Raw genomic sequence first — 20,633 nt, 5'->3', positions numbered from 1 at the left:
TAAAGATCTCAGTAATTCCTTAGCGATCATGGCGATGGGGGCGAAGCGTCAGTAGTTTCAGACCTTTTTGACAACTCGTCCTGATGTAAAAAGTCGTGAGTTTTACGCATTAATTTTGTTTAATCACATTACACATAAATGTTGTAGATGGTCAAGGGAATGGGGAATATCATTGACTTGTAAATTGAGCCTCAGAGTCTCCCGTCTTTATTTATTAATTTTCTTTTTGGCATCACTTTTGTTGTGACTTTTTGTGTGGTTACACCGTTTACACTGAATCTGATTAGTTTGCATGCTATGCAATGCTTAGCCGCCACAGTTAAGACCATAAAAAAACATCTGCTAATTTACTTGCACTCAACCCCAAGTAAATCATGGAAAATGTACTCTAATGATGCATAAAAGATGACCAGTACGCAGTTAGTAGCATTATATATTAATACTTGGCAATTGATTTAGTCGATCAATTCAAAAGTGGTGACTAGTACTAAGTAGTAGTACTAGTTACTAAGTAGTAGTAGTACGTAGGTGCGGAAAACTATCCATGCATTTCCTTTTTGCTGAAAACAAAGTATTTAGGGGCAGGGCTCAATTTCAGTTTTAACAATACAAAATTTGGCAACAACAGCAAGCCAAGACGAGAGGTTTCACTTTCATTCAAAGAATGTTCAATTTGAGTGAGTATTGAGCATGATGAGTGGCCACCAGTGCCCAGTGCAGTGCGACACCGCCCAGTCACCCAGTCACTTTTGTCTTGGCTGGCGGCTGGTCATGCTGGTAAACTGTTTATGCTAAAGCAAGACTATGCTTAGCTTAGCAAGTTTGTGTGATAACAATTTAGCAACAGGTTTTATATTAAATACATTTCTTTCATACAAAGTTGTTAATTAAATCAGAAAGTTCTGCGGAGCAAATTTCTTTGCTACGCAATGAGTGAGCTTCCCTTAAACGATAATGTCATGACTCAATAGTACTTGTGCATTCTGGCTGCTGGTACATGTAATTGTAACCTATTTTTGCTGAGCAATACTTTTTTGTGCTTAGCATATTGCTTACAGGCTTTATGAAATTGGGCCCTGGTCTGCAGTGCTTGTGGACGACGGAAGAAAAAGATGGAAATGCAGCTCAAAAATTCAAACAATCAAAAGTTGCTTATTTTTCTTTATGGAGATCAAAATACTGATAAATATTCTTTATTTTGTACAATAAAGTGAACAGTTTGTGCTGTGTTATTTACATTATGTTACATGCAAATTTTCAAGTGCAATTTGAATCGTGCTCAAAATATCCCCTGACAGTTGGGAGTAATAATAGTAATAAAATGTCAAATATTAAACCATACATGCCATAAGGGAAACTGACTGGGTAAATTTGAATTGATTCAGGGTTCAGAAAATTTACTATAGTACAATGTAGTACAGAGCAGTAGATGAACCAACACCTTCCAGATTAATGTGTCGGTGCTCTATTAACTGAGCTACATGTATCTAGCCAAATGTTGGTGGTCTGCCTATTTTCATATGGCTAGAGCTCACTTGGTAGAGTGCCGGCACATGAATCCACTCTTTGCTTCAAGTCCCGCTTTAGGGGACTCAGGTTGCCTAGGTTTCCACCTCTGGGACCCGGTTCGAATCCCACTGGGGCACTATGTGCATTGGGTATTCAGTCCCTGGATGTATATCTTGACCGCATGGTTTTTTCCGTTAATTCTCTTGGGGTTTTTCCTCCCACATCTAAAACTGTAATTTCTTCATCATCTTCTCTTCTCGTTTTGCTCTAATTCATGTCATTGGAGCATCAAGAATATTTATCCAGATCCAGTAAATGTTTCTTTGTTCACCCCCAAATCATTTAACAATAAAAATATTGAATGTTTTATAGATAAATTTGTAAATCGCAAATTGCAATATCAGCTTCGCCTCAAGGCACTGGATATAAATATTTATAATATATAAATTAACAATGGATCAATAAAATAAGAGAGTTAGGGCCTACGTTATTACAAAAATTTCATCTGAACCAGCAAAATTTACACAGTTGGCTAGAATGCTGAGCACAGTTGTACAGTTCTACATGTTTGTGTTGGGCTCGATCAGTCAATCTGCGCGATCAGTCGATCGCGCTGTGCTATGAAAGATCTATTGGTCGCGCAGCAATCTATCGATCGCGCAGCAATCAGTCGATCAGGCAACAATCGGTCGATCGCGCAATGAACATCTTTGCGCGATCGACCGTGCACAGTTAGTTGTATTGTACCACCACACACATCTGATAGTTAAATGGTTTCAAAACATTGGTAAACTTGCCAGTGTTTTCAAGTGTTTACATGAGAGATTTTTAATGAAACATGTATTTAACATTTGTTTTTTATAGGTTATGGCGCATCTGCTTGGCAGTAAATACTGCCTGGAGAGTTTGGAGAGTGATGTAACAGATCTGCAGTCAGCTGTCATCGATGTCTCCTCCAGAGTTGGACCAGTCCGCTACCCTTCTTGGAAATTTCCTGACAAGGTACAGAAAACTAAATAGAAACTATTGATTACCAGTTGATTGGGTAATCTTAGTCAAGGACGACGCTTCATTGAACATGTTGAACTGTACTACAGATTGAAGCACTTTGCATTTTCTCATTAAAGGGAAGGTACACGTTTGGTAATTACTCAAAACAAATATTAACTTAAAAACTGACTTGGTAACGAGCATTGGAGAGCTGTTGATAGTATAAAACATTGTTGGAAATGACTCCCTCTGAAGTAACATGGTTTTTGAGAAAGAGGTAATTTCTCACTAAAATAATAAAAGACTTCTGGCTAGAAGTCTTTTATTCTGATCTGAAAGCACACAAATTCGTCCAGCAAGGGTGTTTTTTCTTTCATCATTCTCTCGCAACTTCGATGACCAATTGAGCCAAAATTTTCACAGGCTTGTTATTTTATTGTTAGTATGGGATACATTAAGTGAGAAGACCAGTCTTTGACAAGTACCAAACAGGTACCTTCCCTTTAAATCTAATATAGCAGCTAATGTTTTGTATAGAAAGAGTAATAAATCCATGTACAGCTAATGAGCTTGATTCTGCTCAGTCATAGTTCAGTTGTTTTTTGAAGATCAATTTCAGTTGCACTTCCTTGATTTTATACAAATTAAAATGTCCCTTTGCCCTGCATCATTTCACAATGTTTCATAAACAAAATTATTACGCTGATGACGCGAGGCACAATTGTCTCTCGAAAGAAATGTTTTAAAGCCATTATACACTTTCGGTACAAAAAAAAAAAAAAAAGAGTTAACAGATTTACAAATAATTTACAGGGTTTACAGAAGGTAATGGTGAAAGACTTATCTAGAAATATTATTTCATGAAATGCTTTACTTTTTGAGAAAACATTAAAAAAAATATCAATTCTCGATAGCGAGAATTACAGATTTATGTTAAACACATGTCATGACACGTCGAAACGTGGGGAAACAAGGGTGGGTTTTCCCGTTATTTTCTCCCGACTCCGATGACCGATTGAGCCTAAATTTTCACAGGTTTGTTATTTTATATTTAAGTTGTGGTACACAAAGTGTGAGCCTTGGACAATATTGTTTACTGAAAGTGTCCAATGGCTTTTAAAGAAAAGAAAATAAGTGCAGATATTGCTGTTCTTCAATGTTTTTTTTTTCCTGAAGGGAAATAGATATATCACAGTCGGAATACTGGTATTCTATTCAATGTGATTCCTGGTTGTTTTAAACCTTCATAGTCGCTGCACTGCCCAAAGCTGCCAAAAAGTATAGCTTGCGCGACACTTCCAGTAAAAAATTAATAGCGACCTCTTATAGACATGATAGAGCACTCAGGTCCGTCAGGCATGACGCTCATGGCGCTGTACAACAGTGTACAAGCAAAATATTAAGTAAAAATGAATACAAAAGAAAGTACATGTACATCCATGATCCAGTATACAACATTGACAAAGGTCCGGTTTGGATTGCAGCTACATGTAAGGCCATCTCCCCTTCTCATTATATACAACAATGACATTATATATATTGACTAACTTAGGCAGACTATAAGTTAAATGAACTTGTACATGAGATACAGGACAAAGCCTTAAAATTTTAACAGCTAGGGGAAAATGGATGTCAGTCAGAGTAGTGCCATTTCATTCTATGTAACGAATGTGATTCCTGATTGTTTTTAACCTTCATAGGCGCTGCACTGCCCGAAGCTGCTGAATAGTTAAATACATGTAGCTTGCAAGACACTTCCAGTAAATGAACTAAATCTTTGTACACGAGACACATATTTTTCAAAGTTTCAACCTCTCGACTATTATCATTAAAGGAACATGCGTACGTTGCCTTGGATAGGTCGAGTTGGTCTTTGGAAAGCGTTCTCTAACCGCTTGTTATAAAATGCATATGGGTACAAAGATGTTGCAAAAGTAGAATACAATGATCTACACAAATATGCCTTGAAATTGCGTGGTTGTCTTTTTACCTTGCCGACTAACACGGTCGGCCATTTATTGGAGTCAAATTGTTTTCTCCCGTAAAAGGAAAACCGTGCAATTTTGATAATACTTGTGTGAATCATTAAATTCTACTTTTAATACATCTTTCTAACCATTAAATGCATTTCATAACAAACAGTTTATAACGCTTTTTATAGACCAACTCGTTCGATCCAAGGCAACGTTTTCCTTTAACATTTTCACACTAACTTCCCAGAGAACAGCAATCATAGCAAAACTGAATGCACACTGAAGACAATTGTGTCATTCTGACGAGGAAAATGATGAGAAAAAAGTTTGCTACATACGCTCCTGATGTTTGTGTAGCGCGTTTTGTTCATTCATAGCAATCAGATCACCAATTCGGTTCGGCCTTAGAGGTCGACCAATGCAACGACACAGCATGTCTTGAAGACCTTTCCGAAACTTCTTGTATGTGAAGATGTAAATGATAGGATTGATCACAGGGTTCATATTGTACCAGGAACTGAATATATCAGAAAATGTGCCTGAAGAATTGGTGTAGCACAAATCTCTCATTGAATATACTGTGCAGAAAATCATTTTGCAAGTAACTGGTGTCCACAGAACAACCGCTGCACCCATGACAATCTTAAGCATGCGGATCACATTCTGTCTGGCCTGTAAAAGCTCAAGGGCTGCTCCTTGTACATTCTGTTGTTGGAATCGTTGAGCACTTCTCTTGAGAGTGGCTTGGATCTTGTAGTAAGCCCAGCTCATAAAAAGGATGGGCGACAGGTAGGCAACTAAAATGAGGAGCACGAATTGTAACACCTTCAGAAAGGAGTACATGTAAGTCCGTCCACAACCAAGACTGCTGGTATCATTGTTAGCATTCAATTTCAACAAATTTGGGCTTGAAAGAAGAAACAAAATCCCTAATGCTATGAAAATGATCATGATAACTTTTTTAGCAGACATCATTCTGGGATAGTGCAATGGATGCACTATTCCTATATATCGTTCATAGGTCACCAGACACAGAGCACAAGTTGATGAGTAGGCTATAAACGTCAATAAAAAGCCACTCTTGACAATTCGACAATAGATCTCTTTACCAATGAAACTCTGTGGTAGTTGATTCTCCAATGTGGCAAAGAACGCGATTAAGTAACAGCAAAAAATGCTGTCAACAACAGCAAGATATGCCAGCAAGTAGTTTGTCATATTATGTAGGCTTTTGGTGCGAAGGATGACCAGCCAAGCTAGCGTGTTGAGAACCAATCCAGAAGTCCCTTGTAGAATTGAAACGATAATAACCCATTCATACATTTTCAGTCTTTTGAACACCGTTGTTTATCTCAAAAATCCCATCTACAATTCTGAACTGATGCTGGTAGTGATTGATCGTAGTAGTTGTCAACTTTCATCAGTGAACTTACTGTACTTGTGCACGTAATGCGATCTTTTCTCACTTCATGTTGATCCGGGAGTTTTATTGGAGTTATTCTTCAGTCTGATGGGCGAATGCAAACAGTCTTTGAATTTTCTACATCAAGTGACGTTGCTTCCAATCGTGCTACTTTTTGCTGCTGAAATGTTTACATAGTTTTCTAAATGCTGGAGAACTTTGGTAGCCTGTGACATAAACTGAGAACAAGTCCAATGTTGACAGCAATCATAGATAAGTGGCAAAGTCCAAGATAGTAAGCCACAGATCTCCCAGTCTGCTCTCTGCTGTTGTTCCTCGAAACTCTGATATATCATTTCTGAGTTTTCATCACTTTGCATTGCAGTTTGGGTGGAAATTTCATCTTGATGAGTGTGGTATTTTCTAGGTCTTGTAGGGTTTTCTATTAGACATGTTAGATTGAATCATTAATAGTACATGTCCCTGTCGCGGACTTAATTAGATGTATCAGGTTTGTCATTTTTTAAACCTGATACCTTGTAACATTGATTTATTACTAATTGCACTTTTTTGTGAACTGCACTTACATGATTACACTCGGTATCAGGGCCAGGCCCGATACTTCACGGAGGCAACGGAGGCGATTGCCCTCGTTGCCCCTTGCCATTGCCTTGGTGCCCTTGAAATGCTCACAGTAGAAATTCACAATTTCCTCATTGGGTGCCCTTTGCCAAAGAGAAAATGCCTTGGTGCCCTTGTCCTTTCAAAAACGAAGCATACAGCCCTGCAGGCCTTTATGCTTCGTTTTTGAAAGGGCAAGGGCACCAAGGCATTTTCTTCTTGGTACATGTACAATGTAATGGGCACCCTAAGAGAAAATTGTAAATTTCTACTTGAGCATTTCAAGGGCACCAAGGCATAACCAGGGGGCATCGAGGCAATTGCCTTCGATGTTTCCGTAAAGTATTAAAGACACTGGACACTATTGGCATTTGTCAAAGACCAGTCTTCCTACTTGGTGTATCTCAACATATGCATAAAATAACAAACCTGTGAAAATTTGAGCTTGATTGATTGGTCGTCGAAAATGCCAGATAATAAAACACCCTCAAAATCTAAACTTGAGGTCTCAAAATCAAATTCGGGGAAAATTACTTCTCTCTCGAAAACTAATGTACGTTACTTCAGAGGGAGCCGTTTCTCACAATGCTTTATACCATCAACAGCTCCCTAATACTCGTTACCAAGTAAGGTTTTATGCTAATAATTATTTTAAGTAATTACCAATAGTGTCCACTGCCTTTGAGGCCTGCAGTGTAATTGTTTGTTATTTCATCAATGAGAAACACACTTTTGTACATTGAATACATGTTATGGGACAAGTGAAATGTGTGTGTCGAAATGTCAATGTTTGAGTTACCTCACAAGCAGTAGAGAAGAGAGTTCAATTTAAGTCTTGCCACCATGCAGGGCCTAATTTTATAAAGCCTGTAAGCACAAACAATAGACCGATCCATTAAGCTCCACCCCGTTGCGTATTGACCAATCACAACCCATTGCACAACCAAAAGTCTGACACTATAAAGTCTGACATGCGTGCGCGTATGCTTGGCGCGCGCGGCAGAGTTGTGCAGAATGGCATGGGAGAGGCTCACGTGTTCTTGCTCACATGTGCGCTGTGGGCGGAGCCTAATGGATCGGTGCATTGCTAAGCAAAGAAATTAAGGTATAGCTACCATCGTTACTGAAGTGGGGCCAGGTGAACGGAAAATGTTCATGTTAAGTTGAATGGCATTTTGACTGTTTGTCTTTCTCTGTGACATTTAATACTCATCAATTTTAGCTGTGTCTCAGATCAATGCACAGTGCCAATACTGTCCGAGACAATAATATTTTGAAGTCTGTTCTGATCGGCACTATGTATTGTGCTCAGAGTCCGAAGGCAGGCCCGCCCAGCACCGCCCACCCTGGACACTACACTGATAAGAACCCACGTTTATTAGTATTATTAACTTTGGTATCTTGAACAGATTTCCAGTGATCTTGACATCCCATCTCTACTTGAGGAGCACACCTTCTCAGATGACAATGAGGATAATCAAGTCTCCCACATCGTCCTCTTTGAGCTTGTTATCGACAGGTAAAGCTAACAAAAAGTTTATGGCCAAACAAAGTCTATCAGCTCACGAGTCCAAGCTCATAGAGCTCATTTAAGTGTCCTGCATGTCCTGGGGTGGATTTCACAAAGAGTTAGGACTAGTCTTATCTCAAGTTAGGACCAGTTACTCGCCCTAACTTAGGATTATCCTTGCAATGTGTATATCTCCTAGGACTAGTCCTAAGTTAGGACTAGTCCTAACTCTTTGTGAAATCGACCCCTGGACACATTTGGAAATGTCTCAAAACATATTTAAATTGTAGCAGGACTCATTTTCACTGTTGAATGAGGCATTTATTTTTAAACGAAATATTTTTTGTGTGTGCAAGTTGGCAATGAAAACCTTTTTTTTAAAAATGAACACGCACATGCGTCACAACGAACATCAAGAGTCCATCTCATTGCTTCCAGGTGGTGGTGAGATTGGTGGTGAGATGTTGTTTGTCATGGTGAAACATTATTTGTTGGTGTTTAAAGGCACTACACACTTTTGGTAACTACTCAAGATGTATATTAGCATAAAAACATACTTGGTATAACGAGAACAGAGAGCTGTTGATAGTATAAAACATTTTGAGACACGACTCAATCTGAAGTTAGGTAGTTTTTGAGAAAGAAGTAGTTTTTTTACTAAAGTTTTTTATCTGAGAAAGCCTTTTTTTTATCTGTTCTGACCGTGCAGGAAAGCTTTCCTCTTATTCCTCTCACCCCCTTTAATTCTTCTTCTTCTTTCTCCAGGATGATGCTTCTTCTCCAGAGCTTTTCTCGCTTCGTTGAGCTTCTCCTCTCAGGCACCCAAGGTCGCCCCCCGACTGCGGGTCACATCGTTGGCTCTCAAATGTCCATCGGTCTGGTCGTCAAGAAGTTTTGGAACAAGATGGTCCAGCTGCATAACTTGTGCCAACAGCTTAACACTGAGGTACAATTAATTTTGGTTTAACCCTTACAAACCTTTACAACGATGTGTGTAAGCACTGTATACTCAGTACTTTCCCAAGTCCTGTGAAAGAATTCAGGCACATTAATACACGGATGGGATTCAAACCCTTGACTTGGCTCATGCGTAGTCTATGTTTACTCAGAGGCATTCTACGCTTACACAGCTAGAATGGATCGTAAGCACAGAATTCGCTGGTAAGCAGCGAGCCATGAAATTTGTCTCCAGTTGGGACTGAAAACCAAGTCCTAATGCCAGGCTGTGGTCCCGAATTCAAATCAAGGTTACAGGTGAAAGGCGGGGAAAAACCACTAAGCCAATCTACTGGGGTTTAAGGTTCTACCTCATTCCAAGTCTTTTCTTCATCATGTACACTTTATGGGTTATCATGTTTCAAATTTCTCTGATGTTATTTAGTTATGAGCCTTTGTGTTATAATGATTTTCTGTCTCTTCTTCTCTCTGCAGAATAAGTCAAAGAGCAAAACTGTCCAGAAATTGGAAGCAATCAACGCAGAGCTTCAACTCCAAACTTTGGAGACCTCCAAGAAGTTAAATCTGAGTGATACACTCAATGCTGCCAACAGAACTGCCACAAGGACTTCACCTCTAAAGGAGGCACTCAGTCCTGAGTTGGGCGTCCTTCTGCCTCCTAAGTCCAATCAGGTGGTGATACCTTACAGCGGCGGCGAAGCCCAGAGTGGAATAGCGAAGGACACGAGAACGGTGGCCTCTCAGACGCTGGAGACTTCATTCGTGCCGTGCGAAGCATGCGCCTGTGTCCAGCTGAGTCTGAAGTCCGTTACAGATATGATAGTAGAGGTTTGCGAGTCGCAGGGGCTGCCCTCTGCGATGGCGAGACATCGCTCACAGGAGGTCGTCGCGACGATGACGGCTTCTGATGTCTCAAGGTGGACCAAGGAGCAGGGAAAGGATCTAGATCGGATCAGGAAGCACCTCCAAGACCTTCTCGCCCAGATCGATCCCCTGAAGTTGAATTTCTCGGCGTCGGAGACGGAATGCTCTCAACTGAAACAAGGAATAAACGAGAAGTCCCAGGAACTGAAGAGAGAGAAAGCTCAACGGGAGACACAGCTTAAGCAACATCAGAGCAGACTGAAGGAAGTTGAGAGGCAGCATGCTGAGTCCGTCCTGGTGGTTCATCGGAGTCTGGAGGAGACGACGAAAGGAAAGAGGCGTGCTGACGAGGAGATCTCTGCTCTGAAGAGAGAGCTGCAGAAGCAATGTGAAACCCTTCAAGCCTTGGGTGAGCCTTGGAAATATTCGCAGGCCTGGAATTATGTATCAGATGGCCTATCAGGCCTGATACTTCATGGGGGCAACAAAGGCGAATGTCTCCATGCCCCCTAGTCATTGCCTTGGTGCCCTTGAAATGCTCCAGTAGAAATTTACTATTTCCTCATAGGGTGCCCTGAAGGAAAAAATGTCTTGGTGCCCTTGCCATTTCAAAAACCAAGCATACAGGCCTGTGTAAGTCTTGGAAATATTTGCAGGCCTACAGTTAAACAGAAGCCATGGCCTCTGTTACACTTGGTCTTGGCCGTTGTGCCCCTTCAAAAGTTTCTCATATACTAAAAGATTTTCCAATAGAAGTGCCCTTTACAAAGTAAAAATTGGCATTGCCCTCTAAAAGTTAGAACTCCAGGCCTGCATTTGTAAATAATGTATGTTGAAGGGATAAGATAACAGGTTTTTGGCTGGGTAAAAAAACAACACCACTCAACTAATCTGTCAAAACTTTAACTCATTGGTGGTAAACGGTTAGTGAAGACGATTAGTTTATGTTTTGTTCAGAATTGTTGTGCAGGTATTAGATCTTATTTTGATTTGCAGCTTTTATTTCAGAAGATTTCACTGATTTTTGTTTTTTGTGTTTAAATGTTTTCAGAAATGCCTAAATCTGTGAACATTCATATTTTTCAATCTTATATATAATGTATTGCTTTTAAAGGCACTGGACTGTTGGTATTGTCAAAGACCAGTCTTCTCACTTGGTGTATCTCAACATGCATAAAATAACAAACCTGTGAAAATTTGAGCTCAATTGGTCGTTGAAGTTGCGAGATAATAATGAAAGAAAAAACACCCTTTTCACACAAAGTTGTGTGCTTTCAGATGCTTGATTTCGCTACCTCAAAATCTAATTCTGAGGTCTTGAAATCAAATTCGTGGAAAATTACTTCTTTCTTGAAGACAACGTTACTTCAGAGGGAGCCGTTTCTCACAATGTTAAGACATTTGCGTAAATCTGTGATCATTTATACTTTCAATCTTATAACAGAAGACATAAAGTCTCGGTTAACACTGGAGGCCGAGGGGAACACATCCAACATGGCCACTATCGCCAGACTGGAGAGCCGTGTACAGCAGTTGAGTAACCAGCTACAGAGTACCAGTGAGGAACTTCAGGAGACGAGTAAACAGCTCGGAAAAGAGCAGGCTAGAAATCGGAGCATTGACAAGCATGGCCAGGTAAGGGTATAACAAGCTGTCAGTGTTTCTTATCAGCCGAGTGTGGTTCGAGTCCCTGCCATGACACTTGGATCAATGTAAGGCACTGGACACTATTGGTAATTACTCAAAATAATTAATAGCATAAAAACTTTACTTGGTAACGAGCAATGGGGAGCTGCTGGGGAGAGATAGTATATATAACACATTGTGAGAAACGGCTCCCTCTGACATGTCTGAAGTTACATATTTTTTGAGAAAAAGGTAATTTCTCACTCAAATATTAAAATACTTCAGGCCTGAAGCCCTTTTAAGGCATCTGAAAGCACACATTTTTGTGCAATAAACAAATTACTGTAACACTTTTTTTCTTCAGTATAGTGTTATTTATGCATTGTGCTTGAAGTGCCTGCAGCCTAAAGGTACCTTTTTAGACAGATTCTGCGCTATATACCTATAAGATCTTTTGTTAATATTATTATTATTTTATTTCCTGTCGTTCTACAGTCAATGCAGGGTAAACACGATGCCCTGGCCAGGCGTGTCGATGACTTGGACCAAGCCTGCTGCAACCTCCGCGACGAGCTGGCCGAATCAGAGGATGCCCAGGAGCAGTTAATGGAACAGCTCAAAGAAGCCCAGGGGGAGGTTAAGCAATTGAAGGAACAGTTGCAACAAGAGAAGGTAACTTCTGAACTTTGTTATTGTCCTGTGGTTGAGGGATTGGTCCACCTTTAAAATGTGTGGTTTCTTGAACCAAACCTAGACAAACCAAAAAACCTAGTTTTTAATGAATGACTAAATTAATGTTTTATTATACAATAATGACTGTTTATAGTACAATGGTGCGAATAACTTTATGAGTTGAAAGGTGGAATGTTCTTTTCAACGAAGCAGAGCTGACTTGGATGGAACATTCCATCTTCCACCAAATACAAATATTCTCACTGTTGCGCGAATAAAAAACATTCATTATTTTGTTTTATATACATGTATCACATCCAAGTCGATTTTGATTGGAGGATGCAACTTTCAAAACAAACAAAGCGTACAATATTTAATTGTGACATTACACCCAGTTCTTTTGGTTTGGCTCATTTGGAATTCAACAGTGACTAAGTGCGTTCTGTTCTACTGCTAATTTGAGACATGTGGGCGCCCTAATATTATAGTATGTGCCTTGCAATAACTGTACTGCTGTATCTTCATTGGCTGTATCCGAATTGGGGGCTACAGCTACGGCTACGGCTGGATCGCCGCGTCATCGTGCGTTGAAGTATAGGACGTCCTTTATAGCAACACCCCTGGCAACGGTTGTAGCCGCAGCCTAAGCCGCCAATTCGGATACAGCCATTCTTGGTTTCACTGTTTTGTAAACTTCTCTTGTTGCAATATATAATGAGATTTGATTCAATCACAGATTTCCTCCAAAGCTACAATATCCGTTCAATAATTGTGGTCTTTTTCCTTAGGACTTGGCGTCATCGATCCGAGAAGAGAGAGAGTTCTTAGAGAGTTCTATATTGGATCTTCAGACAATGATCGTGACATTAGAGGGTCAGCTAGAAGACGCCCAGAGCAGAGAGAGAATGCTGGTCCAATATCCAGATATGAACCCAGGCATCGTACCCCAAGGCCCCATGCCAACAGGTGCGTAAAGCTAAACATCCTTAGGTGTATGGTTTATCTTTTTTTTACAGGCAAAGATTTGCAGTCAAACTGCTGAATTGCGTTTTCAATTTACAATTTATTTAAAAACATAAACACGAAAAAAGGTTTAAGCATATTATTAAGACCATCTGGGTATTTTGTTTTCTTCTTTTCTTTTTTGTTTAACTCAATTTAGTTTTTCAGTTATTTATTTTGACCCACCCACCCACAAACTTGAGGGAAAAAAGGTATATATTTTAAACTTTAATTTCTGAATAGCCTTTTTTGTAAATCTGCTGCCACCTAGAGTTCCAAAGTCGCGCATTGAATTTGACATGTTTAACCTGTTTTATTTATTATTTTCTCTTTGGCTTGTAGGGGAGGGTGATAACCCCAGTGATATGAGACAGCAGGTCCAATCTAACAATATCCGAATCCAAATACTGGAAGAGCAGAATAACCAGCTGCGTAAGAATATCACCAAGATGCTGGACGGTCAGGGACACAAACACCAGGGAGCTAAGGTACACTTAAAGGGTCAAACGGCAGATATCATTTTATATCCGCCTAAATATCCCTTGACCCTTTACCTTATTTTCTTTTTTTTCATATTGAAAGTCAAACAGCAAACTTGAGAGTTTCCTGCCTATTTTTTTCCCTAGCAGAACATGTTTAAGCATTATTATTGAGCAGCTGTATCAATTTGGATCCATTTGAGGGCTGCACATGTACATGTCTACAAAAGAAAGAATAAGTGGTATTGATCATTCAGCTTCTCTGTTTAGTCAATATACCGATTTAATTTCTTGAAAAGTGTCTGCAGAGAACAACCCCCCCCCCCAAGACAAACTATTGGATTTGCCCCTTTTGTGGTCCCATGTTGAACACCTTGTAGCATTGTAGTGTGGGGCAGAGCTGTGTATTGAGACAGTTGCGACATGGTGGACCATTTTTTTTTGGGGGGGGGGGGTTGCTGGAAGCCTTTTTAGGTCCAATTGTAGCACGTAACGCAACAGGTTGTCTAGTCTAGCAACATTTTTTAACACGGGTGTTTTAGGACCTAAATAAACTTCTAATTGCAATGTCACAGCTTTCTCAATAAGACAGCTCTGGCGTAGGCCATAAACCTGCTCTCACATTGGTTAGGTTTACTAGCACATGTACAATCACTACATCCTTCCTTTCCTGTGGAAGTGTCGTGGCCGAGCGGTTAAGAGCACCGAATTCAAAACTCTGGTGTTTCTGATCAGCAGAGTGTGGGTTCGAATCCCCAACCGTAACACTTGTGTCCTTAAGCAAGACACTTAACCATTACTTCGTCCTTCGGATGGGACGTTAAGCCGTTGGTCCCATGTGTTATGTAACGCATGTAAAAGAACCCAGTGCACTTATCAAAAAGAGAAAGGGTTCGCCCCGGTGTTCCTGGACCGATCGGCAGCAAATTGCGCCACAGCATCTTGTAAAGCATTACATGCTGGTGCTATCAGAATTAGGTCTCGTAATTCAAACGTAGTCCCACAATCTGGCAGGAAATACTGTATGTTACAGCGCCAGGAGCGTCACTGGGTGACGGACATGTGTGCTTTATAAGAAGCCACAATTATTATTATTATTATTATTCCTAAAACCTGATTAATATCTGATTTTAGTTCTTCCAACGTGACCACGTCCTTTCCATTATTCCAAGACAGTTTACACTCAATGTCATTTACCCCAATTTCTTTTCAACAGGTGTCTGGTCCGGCCATTCCACTATGGCAGTCATCAGGTTCATTAGCAAGAGATCTTCCAAACAACTCCAGCAGTAAGGCTCCTACTGCACCACAACCACGAGACCACCAGCCAAACATCTACACACACAAGTAAGTTTTCCTAGAAGGGCCCTAGCTGTTGTTGTTGTTGTAGTTGTTTTGGGTCTTTCACAATTTTTTTTAGGAACAATCATTGCAGTCAATGCATAAAAAAGTACCGCGTCTCATAAACTGTTTGTAAACTTGTAGCCTTCTGTTGGTCCGGCGCCGGCTAGGCATTGACCGATTTATTGGTGATCAGTTTGTGATGCGAATTACCACACCAGGTTTAAAGTCTTAATAAGCAGCCGGCAACTGCAAGAAGTCCTGTGGGGCTCCAGCCGAAAAATACCCAGAAATCCATCGCATGCTAATCATGCTAATTGTGACTGGGGTTTTAGCACTAAGACTAATTCCTATGCTTATTGTGACTGGGGTTTTAGTACTAAGACTAATTCCTATGCTAATTGTGACTGGGGTTTTAGTACTAAGACTAATTCCTATGCTAATTGTGACTGGGGTTTTAGCACTAACACTAATTCCTATGCTAATTGTGACTGGGGTTTTAGTACTAAGACTAATTCCTATGCTAATTGTGACTGGGGTTTTAGTACTAAGACTAATTCCTATGCTAATTGTGACTGGGGTTTTAGTACTAAGACTAATTCCTATGCTAATTGTGACTGGGGTTTTAGTACTAAGACTAATTCCTGTGCTAATTGTGACTGGGGTTTTGGTACTAAGACTAATTCCTATGCTAATTGTGACTGGGGTTTTAGTACTAAGACTAATTCCTATGCTAATTGTGACTGGGGTTTTAGTGCTAAGACTAATTCCTGTTCTCAATCATCCGCCAGAGTTCCGTATCCAGAAGTTGACGACAGCTGTTCACAAAGCAAGAGTATTCACTCTCCGGACAAAGTGGCAACGACAAACTACAACTCCAGGACCTCTCCATCAAAGGGTGACCCCTACAGCTCTGCTATCCCACCGAGACCTGCGCAAAGAGAGGTCAAAGACAGGAGTAAAGTAGTGGGTGAGTAGCAGGGGGTTTATTTCAAAAGGATAGTCCTAGCTTAATAATAATAATCGTAATAAGACTTGTACTGCGTCGTATCCACCCTGCTGGGTGTTCAAGGCGCAGTAAAAGCTAACAACAAATAAAACAAAACAAAACAAAGAATAAAACAGACACAACAAAATTAGTCTTTGAAAACCTGTGACATAAGATAAGTTTTGAGAAGAGATTTGAATCTAAGATTAAGTGGTAGAGAGTTCTAGATGCGTGGCACAGCTGAAGAAAAAGAGAAGTCTTTGAGCACTTCAATGTTACTCTAGGAGGAATTCAAAATTATACAAACAGTAACTCGGCGTTGAACCTCTTGCATGTAGCCCCCAGGGTGTTCCAAGGTACATTATGGTTACTGGAGGTTCGAGCCCAAGTTACCTCTGAATTAATTTTGCATTCTTATGTCTAATTGGCTGAGAGGAGGTCATGTGGCCATGTTTAATGGGCCTGTGAAATCTCCGCTTTTAAGCGGATATCCGAATTTTCATTGACCATGCCGATCAGTATTTCCGCTTAAAAAAAGGAAGAAAAAAAGAATGTGCACCCAATCCACCTTTAAAGCCATTGGACACTTTCGGTAAACAGTATTATCCAAGGCCCACACTTTGTGTATCACAACTTATATATAAAATAACAAACCTGTAGAAATTTAGGCTCAATCGGACATCAGAGTCGGGAGAAAATAACGGGAAAACCCTACCTTGTTTTCGCACGTTTCGCCGCGTCATGACATGTGTTTACTACAAATCCGTAGTTCTCTCTTAGTCAAGAATTGATAATTGTTTTAATGTTTTCTCAAGAAGTAAAGCATTTCATGGAATAATATTTCAAGAGAAGTCTTTTACCATTACCTTCTGTAAACCCTATAATGTATTTGTAAATCTGTAAATCTGTTTTTTTTTCTGTTCCGAAAGTGTATAATGGCTTTAAAAGTTCTTCGTCTTCATCTGGAGGCAAGCAGAGTATACTATTTAAAATTCTTGAGCAGTGTCTTACCAGACCACCGAGATTGCCAGGTAGCTCGAGGCAGTTTGAATCCTATATTTTAGCAGCGGGTACCACAGCGATTTAATAGATGAAAATTTGCATCGGGGGGGAAACCAAAATTAATATTTATTTATAGTTACTTCTTATTTTTCACACAGTACAAAGCTTCGAACAAAGAATACATTAATAAGGGAATCAATGTGTGGTGAAGAGGTTTTCAACTAGTGGTTTAATCCTAACGAGGCCTGGTTGTTGATAATTTTACCGAGACGAAGTCGAGGTAAATTATCAAGAACCAGGCCTCGGCGGGTTTAAACCACCTATGGTCATAAAGTAAAATAAATGCAAAAATTATAATTTTTCAATGATTTCTTTCAACACAACACAACACCCTTCCAGCTATGAAATGGTAAGGCCCAGTCAAGGCCCTTGGGTAAACAACTCCTTATAAGGGAATGCTGTGCGCGTCAAAGAATGAAGAAACTGTCTTATAAGCACAGGTGCAAACTCACGTGTCACGCCCTTGTTTCAACACTTTTACTGGTCATAAACAAAGGTTTATACACACCCACGTGACGCGCTCTCCACCAATAGGAATAGCGAAACTGTCTGAGGTATTTATGAATGTGCTTTGATTTGAATCAGGGAAGAAATTAAAACTAGCCATATTACATGTATAAAGTCAATTCTTTGTTCAACCCTAAAAATCATTTCAATATTATAAAGAAATACATCATATTTATCAATGCCCAGGTGGGAAGCGAACCACTAGCAATACTGGTGTGAATTTATCCAAGTCTGGTGCAGCCCTGGGTAGCAGCAGCTTGAGTGCCTACATGAAACTCAAACAGAGTGGTGCAATCAATGTACATGGTGAGAGTAGAAACAAGAGCAGCAACATTCAAGGTATTTTTCTTATTCAATTTTTCTTATTATTCTTTTACTCGAGTTTATACCCTGTGCACTTGACACATTGGTAATTGTCAAAGACCAAGGTATTGGTGCATCCACACACATGCATAAAATAACTAATCTGTGAAAGTTTGAACTCAATTGGTCATCAAAGTTCCAAGAGAATAATAGAGAGGTTTCACAGAGTCGCGATTATCGAGAATACGCATACAGATGTCGAACCGTACGCGTTCGCGTCAAGTGAGCTGTGTAGTTTTGTTACGCAAAATTCTAACAAATACCCTCAACTTGAGGCTCAAGAGGGCGCTATTAACCAAATGGCTGCACCCATGGACAATCGCCATTTCTCTTTTTCTGAAGCATGGTGGTGAACAAATGTCCAACTACATCCATGTATGATACCTCTAATAGACATGATGAAAACCTGGTACATTAAAAAATAACAATCCGCTACAAAAACATGAACAAAATGTACTTGTTGTTTACTTACGTGTATGACGACAGATTCCCGTTTTGAGCGACTATTCTAACTTGTGTACAACGGTTATATGTCACATGGACCTCAAAAAGTGATGACGTATTATGACGTATCCGTTTACGTAAGAGTATCGGTGACTCTGCAAAACCTCTATAATGAAAGAAAAAACACCCTTGTTGCGATATTTTGTTTGCTTTCAAATGCACAATGAAAAGGCTTCAGCTGAAGTCTTTTATTATTTGAGTGAGAAATTACCTTTATCTCAAAACACCATGTTACTTCAGAGGGAACCGTTTCTTACAATATACTATCAACAGCTCTTCTTTTCTCGTTTACCAAGTATGTTTTTATGCTAACAATTATTGTGAGTAGTTTCCATTAGCGTCCAGCGGATAGTCTGATTTCTGATTATTGTGCCCTTGGAAAAATCAGCAAAATTGAAATTAACATGAACATACCATGGCCCAATTTCATAAAGCCTAAAGCACCAAAATTGCTATTTAGCAAACAACAGCTGAATACCAGTATCAAGCAATATGCAACAAATGAAAATTTGGTTGGTAGTCTCGTTTTTACCAAGAAAGAATTCAAATTTTGGGAGGCAAAAACTTATATGTTTTCCTATTTATAACCACATTACTTTGAAGTGAAACGATTCTCAAAATGCTGTGTAAAACCAAGTCAGATTTTATTGCCATTAATATTTAGAAAATTACCAAGCATAAATAAAGGCACTGGGCACCTTATATTTTTGAGTGAGTTCCTAAATAACCTATTTCTCAAAAACTATGTTACTTCAAACGGAGCCGTTTCCCACAATGTTTTGTACTAACAATTAGTTTTGAGTAACTACCAATAGTGTCCAGTGCCTTTAAAAGAACCGAGAACACTTATCATTGAAGACTAAGGGTTTAATATCTTTGTTTATGACTCATTACGGCCTTTTCAACAGCTTTGCTCAGCCTTCCGAGTTACAGTGATTAAGTTTTAAGAAGTCGATAAAGTTCAAAACAATGCAACAAAAGTGTTAGTTTGTCAAATTCTCAGACTCGAGTCCCCAACTCTCTATCATTTTGTGTGGAACCCAGTCGTGGTGTTTTGAACTTCAGAACTGCAATCGATTTTAACTCATAATTGCTATTTTGCTTTTACAGGTAAAGTATCGTCCAATGGGAAGCCTCCTCCCAAAGCTAAACAAGGCTGGATCCACAGTGCCTATAACGAGAGCTCACATAGGTCGACCAAAGAGCAATACAGCCCTCTCAACACATTCGTGTGCCAGTCGTGTGACAAGATGTACACATCGGAGCAAGACCTGGAGATCCACCAGTCATACTGTTATGGATAGGTACCTCAGTCTGGTTCATCTTAAAGGAACATTATATAATTGGTTTTCCTAACAAAACAGTTGCTGAGAGTGTAAACACTTTATGTAATCCACCGTAAACATAAACTGACAAACCTGTAGAAGTTTGAGATCGATCGGCCATCTCGGTCACAAGAAAATAGTGAAAAAACGATTACACATTTTGCATGACATTGATGCAAAAAACGCACTAGCCACCCATGCCAATATGATCTATTTTGAGTTTAGTGCATCCATGGCTCTTGCTTTCAATAAACACATAACACAATGAACCTGAGGTAATTTTATACTGTTTGTATTTATTTTAATTTAACCACTCATTATTTCACTCATCTTTCAAAAAGGACTAAAACAATCAAACAGTTCTGGGAACACTTTTTTTATCACTTGTCGAAGGGGCTGGTCGATTTCACTCAAGTTAGGGATGGATTTGGCTAGGTACTGGGATGCAGCCAAGAAAACTCCTGATTTCCTCTTTTGAATTTGGTGCAGGCATCTCTCTCATTGCCCTAACTTTGTTTGGATCAGGCTTCAAGCCTTTGTCGGTCACCAAATGGCCAACGTAGTTGACTTGTCGTTGCGTGATTTGGCATTTGTCAAAGTTGAGCTTGAGGTTCCATTGTGTTGCTCTAGCGACCACTTCTGTTCCCTCTTTGCCTTCTGGCATGTTATCCATTATTCTCTGGTCGATTTTTGGGGCACTCTTGATTCCAAATGGTAGTCTCAACCATCTGTAACGGCCTGAGGGTGTGTCCAAAACCCATGGACCCCAATTACAGCGTGCAACAATTGTTTTGTTATACCTTGGTAACATTGGTTATTCCTCTGCTCGAAGTTCTGTAGTCATCTTCAAACATTATTATGCGTAGTTTAATAAGCAGAGAAACAATTCTTCACTTTTCCGGCTAACCCGCAGATGTTTCCTTCTAAGCACTGGAAAT

At 39.8% G+C, this 20,633-nt stretch overlaps 1 protein-coding gene across 1 annotated transcript; it reads left to right on the top strand.

The window, feature by feature from the left end:
* Nucleotides 1-18: 18 nt before the first annotated feature.
* LOC117290616 (coiled-coil domain-containing protein 157-like) lies at nt 19-19,762 on the top strand. Its single transcript, XM_033772079.1, has 13 exons — nt 19-95; nt 2,374-2,511; nt 7,905-8,014; nt 8,771-8,951; nt 9,437-10,235; nt 11,271-11,461; nt 11,948-12,124; nt 12,913-13,090; nt 13,469-13,614; nt 14,822-14,952; nt 15,738-15,916; nt 17,690-17,842; nt 19,481-19,762. The coding sequence occupies exons 2-13, from the start codon at nt 2,377-2,379 to the stop codon at nt 19,672-19,674; spliced, it is 2,574 nt and encodes an 857-aa protein (XP_033627970.1). The 5' UTR covers nt 19-95; nt 2,374-2,376; the 3' UTR covers nt 19,675-19,762.
* The last annotated feature ends 871 nt before the right edge of the window (nt 19,763-20,633 follow it).

Source organism: Asterias rubens, chromosome 5 (assembly GCF_902459465.1).
Source record: "Asterias rubens chromosome 5, eAstRub1.3, whole genome shotgun sequence".
NCBI classification, from domain to species: Eukaryota; Metazoa; Echinodermata; class Asteroidea; order Forcipulatida; family Asteriidae; genus Asterias; species Asterias rubens.
This window is presented reverse-complemented; position numbering and strand designations above follow the sequence as displayed.